The following is a 9587-nucleotide window of genomic DNA, read 5'->3' as shown; positions in this document are numbered from 1 at the left end:
TCCGGTTCTGGAGGTGAACAAGATCCAAGTCAAGCTTCCAGTTCTGGAGGTGAACAAGATCCAAATCAAGGATCTAGTTCTGGAGGTGGTCAAGATCCAAATCAAGGATCAGGTTCTGGAGGTGATGGTGGTAATGATCAAGATCCTAATCAAGGATCAGGCTCTGGAGGTGATGGTGGCAGTAGCCAAGATCCAAACCAAGGTTCTAGTTCTGGAGGTAATCAGGACCAAGACCCAAGTCAAGGATCCAGTTCTGGAGGTGATGATGATCCAAAACAAGAATCTAGTTCTGGAGGTAGTAATGACAATGATCCAAACCAAGGATCCACTTTTGGAGGTGATGATGATCCAAACCAAGTATCTAGTTCTGGAGGTAATCAGAACCAATACCCAAGTCAGGGATCTAGTTCTGGAGGTAGTAATGACAATGATCCAAGTCAAGGCTCCAGTTCTGGAGGTGGTAATGACAAAGATCCAAACCAAGCATCTAGTTCTGGGGGTAATCAGAACCAAGACCCAAGTCAAGGATCCAGTTCTGGAGGTAGTAATGACAATGATCCAAACCAAGGATCCACTTCTGGAGGTGGTCAAGACAAAGATCAAGACCCAAGTCAAGCATCCAGTTCTGGAGGTGACCAAGATCCAAATCAAGGATCCGGTTCTGAAGGTGATCAAGATCCGAATCAAGGATCAGGTTCCAGTTCTGGAGGTGATCAAGATCCAAATCAAGGATCCGGTTCTGGAGGTGGTCAAGATCCAAATCAAGGATCCGGTTATGGAGGTGAACAAGATCCAAATCAAGGATCAGGTTCTGGAGGTGGTGATGGAGACAAAGATCCAGGACAAGGATCCGGTTCTGGAGGTGGTGATGGCAGTGGTCAAGATCCAAATCAAGGATCCGGTTCTGGAGGTGGTCAAGATCCAAACCAAAGTTTCGGTTCTGGAGGTGGTGATGGCAGTGGCCAAGATCCAAATCAAGGATCCGGTTCTGGAGGTGGTGATGGCAGTGGTCAAGATCCAAATCAAGGTTCCAGTTCTGGAGGTGAACAAGATCCAAACCAAAGTTCCAGTTCTGGAGGTGGTGATGGCAGTGGTCAAGATCCAAATCAAGGTTCCAGTTCTGGAGGTGAACAAGATCCAAGTCAAGCTTCCAGTTCTGGAGGTGAACAAGATCCAAACCAAAGTTCCAGTTCTGGAGGTGAACAAGGTCAAGGACAAGGCTCCGGTTCTGGAGATGGTAATGATCCAAGTCAAGGATCCAGTTCTGGAGGTGGTGATGGCAGTGGCCAAGATCCAAGTCAAGGATTAGGTTCCAGTTCTGGTTTCATTAAACCATGTTATCCTCAAAATTATTCTATTGGTATTAATGGACCAACAAATCCTACAATACAAACTCTTGAAGGTAGTAATCAAGCAATAACTACAAATCAACAAGATGATAATGATGACGATAATAAGAGTTCAAAATCTGATTCTGATGATCAAAACGATGATAATAATGATGACGATAATAAGAGTTTAAAATCTGATCCTGATGATCAAAATGATGATAATAATGATAACAATAATGATGACAATAATGACTCAAAATCTGATTCTGATGATCAACAAAATGATGACAATAATGATGAAGGAAAAAAGAAAAAACCATTTATTGATCCTAATCATTGTACTAGACGTGATGTGAAACCTACTTGTACTATTCCTTCTTATATATATATCAAACCAGATGATATCATCCAGCTCTATAATCAAAGGAAATCATTACGGTCATTTTCTAATAGAAATAGAGTTGCTTCAAATAAATCAAACTGTAGCGACAATGAAGAAAAAAACAATGTTAAAAAAAATGATGTTGACGACAGTGAAAAAAATGATCCGAATGAACAACAAAACAGTAACAATAGTGTAAATTGTGATTTTGAGCATAATATGTGTATGGAAAATAAAAGCAATAGTCTCCGAGACACAAATAAGAATAGGAAAAAGCGACTGAAATTTAAATTCTTACAATTTTTTTCTAAAAAGAATCGTGAAAAAATTAATAATGATGGAGATGGTGAATCAAAAAGTGAATCAAATCACTTTAGGAAACATAAAAAACGAGAAGATAGTGATGAAAATCCTAAAAAGAAACTATTTAGATTTTTATTAAGACGTAAAAAGTAATATTTAAATATTTGAAAATTTAAATTGATAAATAATATCGATTGGCTGAGACATTCAAGTTAATAAAAAGAAATGAGGTCTATGAACAAAAGAAACAAAGTATACCATCCGTTTTTTATTATATTTTACGAGGGTGTTTATGTAATAAATGATTGACCATTTTAGTTTTTTTTTTTTTTTTTAAACAATAAACTAATAAATTCTGTTTTAAAGAAAAAATATTTAACAACTTCTTGCTGTTATTTAAAATCAGGACTCATTATATTATTTATGTTTGAAAATATCTTCAAGTCTTGTTTCAATTTATAAGTTATATTGTTGTTAAAATATCACTTTTATACTTTAATAAATACTTTGTATTCATATTTTTTCTATCGCGACATACGTGCAAATATAAATAAGCATCGGCTTTCTCTTTTCTCCATTATTGTGTTATGCAAAACCTGTTAAAATTTACATACGTTCAAAGTCAATAGTAAAACAATATCATTCACAAAAATGCTAATAGTTTGTATTATTTAATACATGAATACGTAATTAATGATAAAAATAAAATTTAAGTCCCTTCATATTAAAAAAACAAAATCCTTTAACATTGATTTGTTCATGTGTTTATACTGAATCTTAATCATAATAACATTTTTAGTTATTTTACTTATAGATAATCCTTCAGATGTTGAAGGTAACTCTGGGTAATTATTTGTTTGAAAGAGACTTTTTTTTGATGATAAAACACTATCTCAACCTTGTTCGGGCAGTTTTTTGTGAGTCGACCCATTAATATGCGTTGTATTTAATTCATATTCCCATACAAGTGGGGCTTGTTTAACTGGTTGAAAATAAAATTTCTGAATCAGTTACCATCAAATGTTTACGTTTTCTTTGAGATATTCTTTGAAATCTTTTGGGAGTTCGCAGTACACATAAAATTGATATTTTGAAAACATAAAACATTGTAAGAAATATTAAATAAACAAACCAAAGTTCTATGCGTCATTTCTGTCACATGGCACATATTTTATTATTTTTTTTTTGAGAATTTACAAAAATTTCCGTGCAACAACTGTATTACAGCTGTGTGAATATTATTGGTTACTCAACATCATTAATATAATATTGTTATTTGTAAAAATTGCGAATATTTTATTATTTTATAAAGTTAAAGGACCCGTCGCTTAACATAAAATGTAAATGAACTTGAAACGATATTAATTGCTTATATTTGTAAAATCCTATTTATTGCTTAATCCACTTTTAATCTATATGAATCAATTTTTTGGTTACAAATTCACTAAAATCTCGAAATAATTTTTTCATATCTTACAAATTTGTATGTTTCAGTGAAATTTCGTGTTATTGGCAAGTGGTCCGAAGCTTAGGCCATAACTTATTTGCATTAGCAATTTAAGATTTATTATATGTAATTAATATGCTTCTAATAGGGTTTATCAATATACAACTATGAATTTATTGAAATTATTGTGATAAATTCAAAATTCATAGTAAAGTATAAATGTCATTGTTCAGATTTACTCATTAACACAACGGTGAATTCTCTTTAAAATTTTAGGTTATATTTTATGCATACTACAAGTTATAATATTAAATATTATATATATGAGGCAAAGTTATAATCAAATAAAACTTGAGTTCAAGAATCAATATAGCTATGATCAATTTAATAAAAATTTAAAATTTTATAATAAAAGTTACCATGCAAAAAGACAAAATTAGTCTATAAAAGAAAATGAAATAAGTATTAATCAAAATATTAATAATATTTTAACACTTTTTCACTATAATTATTCGATATCTATTTTCTACTAGTAAAAAAAAAATCTAAAAATCACCTTGACTGGCAATTTTATACATTTATTATTGGCGCCAATTAAAATTTATATACAAAAAAAGGTGAATATAAGATTATTAAAACAAACATAAGGGAAATATGTGATACCTTCTACTAGTTATCAAGAATTGAATAAACTAAACATGTTTAAGTCACTTACTTACATTTGTGTTTGCAGAAATCCGTGTATTTATTTCGTAGTTTTTTTAATTTCATATACATTTATTATAAATTTAATAAACGGTGCATTTAATGAAAAAGAATACGAAATTCACCCTAACATCTCAATAAATAAAGATTATTTGCATGATTTAAACAAGTACTTTAACTATTCTTGTCAAGACCACTGTCATTTGAAAATTGATTCATCTAGTGATTATGTTTTTAATAATTCAATATGTCATTTACACTATGATTACGAATTAAAAGAAACAATTAAAAACTTTGCTGAAAATATTAAATATCTTGTTTCAAATATAAACAAAAAACACTCTGAAATTCTTGAATATCTTAAAAATTATTTGTCTAATAATGGTGGAAATATAATGTTATTTGACAACAGCACTCAAATTAGTGATTTGTATGTCGATGCACACTTAAATAATTCAAATGGTAGTGAATGTGATTCGGGAATTATTGATTTTAATGATACAAAATTCCAAATAGAATATGAAAATGCCAAATTGAAATATGGATTTAATATATTAGATCTATATTTTAATAAAACATTAAATGAATGCAAGTCACTAGACAAATACTTTCTTAATTCAAAAGTTGAAACATCTGACAATGAAAATAGTGATATAATACGAAACATCAACGAAAATAGATTAAATACCAGTATTGTGAGTAATTTTCATAGTGCTTGCAAAACAAGACTCGGCAAACTCGTAGACACGCAAAAAGTTCAAATAGAAACACCAAATAGAGTAAAACATGAATTAGATACAGTTTTAGACAATATTGGTAGTAATTATTTTATTGGATACGATATTTTTAGTGAAAATAATAATGAAACATCAAAAAAAGATGAATTGCTTTGGAATTTAGAGATTAAACATCACTTCTTTGTTAAAAATTTAAATGAAACAAAAATGACTATTTTTCAAATATTAAGTGAACTGTATAAATTGCAACATAAAGTTCTCGAAATAAATAGAAAACTATATGATAATTCGATTATAATAATGTCACTTTTTAGTGTCATTAAAAATTATAATCTTAGAAATGATAGTAATAAACAGATATTAGGTTTGCAGAGAAATACAGATTTTGACGAATTAGATATCATGGAATACGAATTGAAAAAACTGGGGGGGGGGGGGGNNGGGGGGGGGGGGGTGAAATCCATGAATGGTCAAAAAAACCTGACATATGAATGGAATCTACCTCAAAAATTTAAATCCAACAATAATTTGAATACAACTTTGTTGGAACAAGTGGATAATATTGAAATATTAGAGTGTGTGGATGAAATGATTATTGAGAACAAAGATGATATTCAAATCAATGAAAAAGATAGTATAAAAGTATATGGCTACCAAAACAACCTTTTAACAACAAATGAAACGAGTATTAATTCAATTAGTTTCGTCAGATCATTGTATATAAATCAACCAATTTCTATTGAGACAATAAAAAATATGAATCAATTGAATTGTGAATTCAAAAATTGCATGAAAAAGTTTGGAAATACAAGCAACTTCCTATTACATGTGAATTCATCTAAAAAAGAAAATTCATGTGAAAGGAATAGCATTTTAAATAACTATTATGAAGATATGGCTCGAAATTACTCGCATGTTTTTAGTGATGATATAAACAAACTTATGAATTCTATGAATAGTACCTATGATAAAAATAATTGTTCAAACATTTTTGGGTTTGAAGAAGATACTTTTAACAGAGATAATGATATACATATTTTGTTCAGAAACAATGTTGAAGATTCTCTCAAATACTATCCAAATGTCTCAGATAACTATTTTGATAACTATGAAACTAAAAATACAGATAATAAAAGTGAATTACAAACGATTAAAATGTTAGAGATCGATCAATTTAATTGTAATTCAGAGCAAAATAAAGCATTATCCGATTACAAATATACAAATAACTTAAATAAATTTACTAACTACAGTGATACAAAGATTGATTCAACTATTTTTAACGATCTTGTTATTAATTATAGTAGAAACGATAAAGATATCGCTTGTCTTAAAGAATTAAATGGTAATAATATTGATTACACTTACAAAACGTATAATGATGTATTTGACAATTTAATAACTATGAAAAATAACGTTAGTTTCATTGATGCTTTTGCTCAGAATAAAACAATTGAACCAAATTGTACAAATATTCTAATTAAAACAGATCATAATGAAATAGTTGAAATAAATTCAAACAAATTCAAACTTAGTAATTCTGACTTAAAATCTAAGCTGAATTTTGATAATTACAGTAATATAGTTATGGATTATATAATAAACAAAACTAAATCGGATATGATTCTTGAAAATAAAACCGACAGTACAAATAGCACATTTGAGACAAACAATGTACAAAACATTAATTGTTTAAATATATCACACACAAAATTGAGAAGTAAAAAATTTGAGGTTAAAAGTTCACAAAATTTAAACTGCAACTTTACCATTGAAATTTAAAAATACAATAAAACCTGTTATTTTGATGATTTCTCATTATTCTATAAAAAGTGGTAGTTTCAATAATAAAATATAGTAACTAATATATAGTTAAGGATTAATTCAACAATTGATATTTGATTGATTTAAACAGCAGATGGATAAGATTAATAAAGATATTTTTCCAATAATAAAAAGTTAAAATTAAGGTATTTAAATGGTTTTTAATGATTTTAGGTGTTACAGGTGGGCATATATACATTTTTTAAGTTCTATGTTATCCAAGACAATTTAAGTGCTTGTTTTTACATTAAGAAATTATTTTTTTTAATGAGGTATATTAATAAGTTTTAAATATAATTTATTTATTTTTGGAAATGCCATAGATAAGCTCACTTAGTTTCGCACTTAATAGGTTTAGTGTTTAAATATTGCATTTTATCGTGCTTATATATTCAATTATATGTATTTTGTAATAACCAAATAGCGAGAACAAATATTAGATATGACATTTGGGATAAAAAATTGAATAATAAATCTTATTAATGTATATTGAAGCAGTTTTTTTTCCAGAACAAGTATCTAAAAGTGTTAAGTATAGTTGTTTTATTTAGTTTTGATCAATTTTTGATATTAGTAAAATTATTTCATAATAATAAAGATGAATATTTACATTTTTTCTTGAAGCCAATGTATAAACTTCATACACATTATTTTACTTCGATTATTTTATCCAGAAAAATTGATTATTACTTTAAATAATATGAATATAGTCGATGCATAATAGGTTTTTATATTTATGGTTTATTATTTTTCAAATTAACGAGGTTAAATTCAATATAGAAGAATTAATCTGTAAGAAAGAATAAATCTGAGATTTAAATTGTGTTAGATTACTTTCAAAAAAAATAATTAGAAAAAAAGATCAGACAAATTAAACAAACAAATACATTATTTTTCTATTATTTATTTCATGGTAATCACATTTCCAATGAAATAATGATGCTTAAGTATTATTTAGAATAATTAGTTCGTTCTCGACTTAAACTACTTTAGTAGTGTCATAATTATTATTTAGAATAATCAAATTGGCGATTTATATTTATTGATACAATAATGTGGTTACTCTCTTTTAATATTTAAATATTCATTATAATATTTGTTCAATAAAGCGATTACTGTCGGGATCTTCTTCTCGAAAATAATACATGAGTCCAAAATTAGTCTACAATCTAATATGTCAGACTCTTCGTATTTTTCATGGTTAATACAATATTTTTCATATTTAATTCTCAGTTTTAAGTAAAAGTTTTCGAAATATGTGACTTGCCTTAATGAAAATATCATTTTTTCCCTTTTTATTGCTCTTTCTGTAAGGTTTGTTCTTTGACTCCTATTATTATAGAAATTTTTTTTAATTTCATGGGCTGAGGCAACTCTAGTATGATGTTCGAAGCAAGAATTGGTCTTTAGTGTGTATTCTGCTTCAAGCTTTTCTACGACTTCATTAATTACATTAATAGTTTTTTTCATTCCTTCGCAAGTAGAATTGTTTTCTTCTTGAATATTGCAACTTGTGGTAAACACTTCTTTAATAAAATTTAAATAATTATTAAGTAATCCTTTTTTCAATAGATAGTTAGGCAATTCTTCATAACAGCTAATTACAAGCTCTATATCCGTAGTTAATCTCTGTTTAGATTGGTAATCAACTATCAAAGGATTAATCGTGATTATTGATAAACTTGGATACAATTTTGGAATGTTCGAAGGAATTTCAAAATAATCAACTCTAAGATTTTTATATTCGTTTGATTGTATTTTTAATAGTGAAGTTTCAACATCTGTTTTTCTTATATTTTTTTTCAGCGAAAAAGATAATATAAAAGCTAAACAAATGAAAATTTTGTAGTTAAACATCTTTCTGAAAAAAAATTTTCCCTTTTTGTTTCTAATAATAATTTTAAAATTTTAAGAATAAAATTTGTGATTTTATTACTAATCTATTTTTGGATATTATGTTTTTACATGAGATTATTTGCTCGAACAAAAAAAAAAAAAGAAATAAACAAATATCGAATTTTTAGCTAGTTTAAATTTGACAACTTCGAGCTAACAAAAATGTGTAGTACACATGATATTGATTATTTTAATTTTAATTGATGTCTAATATTAAAGTAAATGATTAATTATGAATCAGTTTGTAAATCGTTCATAATACATATATAGACTGAATTTAAACAAAAAAAATAAAATTCAGCAAGAACTTGACAATAATTACGGTAGTTTGTATAATCGACACCTGTTCTAAATTAAATAATGAGTTAATTTTATTAGAAATGAATCAAGTATAATTTATTATTATATTTATTGAATAAAGTAGGGCTCATATACATGGTTTAAATTTAAGTATAATATTAACAATATATATAACTAATTTATTTGGATTTTCGTATGAAACTCTTAAATTTATATTTGAATCCTGTTTAAAATTGAAATTTTTTTCGCAGCTACTTATTATTCTTGATTTTAATTTCCTTATTCACTCTCGCCCTAAGTGTTATTGGAAACCAGTTCAGGAATTGTTATTTATTGGTGATATGTTCAGAAAATTTTTGTATATTTGATTTTAATAAACCTAAGTGCAATTCTAACAATGAACTTCAGGAAGATAAACAAGTGCATTATATTTATTGAAAAGTAATAATATTGGAAATAAATTTACAAAATTTATTTATTTGTTGACACAATTTACATAACTGAGATTCTATCTCTTTTAATATTATGTTTAAATTATACTGAAGTAGATTTAGTGAATATAAATATAAAATAGTCTTTTAAATCTAATCTATTAACAAATAACTTATTATAGAAGGCATGATGGGTTACTAGTTAAAATACTTGTTTTGTCGATCAGTATT

At 27.3% G+C, this 9587-nt stretch overlaps 2 protein-coding genes across 2 annotated transcripts; one reads left to right on the top strand and one right to left on the bottom strand.

The window, feature by feature from the left end:
* Window positions 1–4161: 4161 nt before the first annotated feature.
* FG379_003298 (uncharacterized protein) lies at window positions 4162–6687 on the top strand (the record flags this gene model as incomplete). The annotated part of the gene is made up of 1 exon (XM_067328730.1): window positions 4162–6687. One exon carries the CDS (start codon window positions 4162–4164, stop codon window positions 6685–6687), a length of 2526 nt encoding a protein of 841 aa, XP_067185097.1.
* Window positions 6688–7788: 1101 nt separating this feature from the next.
* FG379_003297 (uncharacterized protein) lies at window positions 7789–8586 on the bottom strand (the record flags this gene model as incomplete). The annotated part of the gene is made up of 1 exon (XM_067328729.1): window positions 7789–8586. One exon carries the CDS (start codon window positions 8584–8586, stop codon window positions 7789–7791), a length of 798 nt encoding a protein of 265 aa, XP_067185096.1.
* Window positions 8587–9587: the final 1001 nt, after the last annotated feature.

The sequence above is a fragment of the Cryptosporidium bovis genome (assembly GCF_009768925.1).
Source record: "Cryptosporidium bovis isolate 45015 chromosome Unknown contig_66, whole genome shotgun sequence".
Lineage (NCBI taxonomy): Eukaryota > Apicomplexa > Conoidasida > Eucoccidiorida > Cryptosporidiidae > Cryptosporidium > Cryptosporidium bovis.
This window is presented reverse-complemented; position numbering and strand designations above follow the sequence as displayed.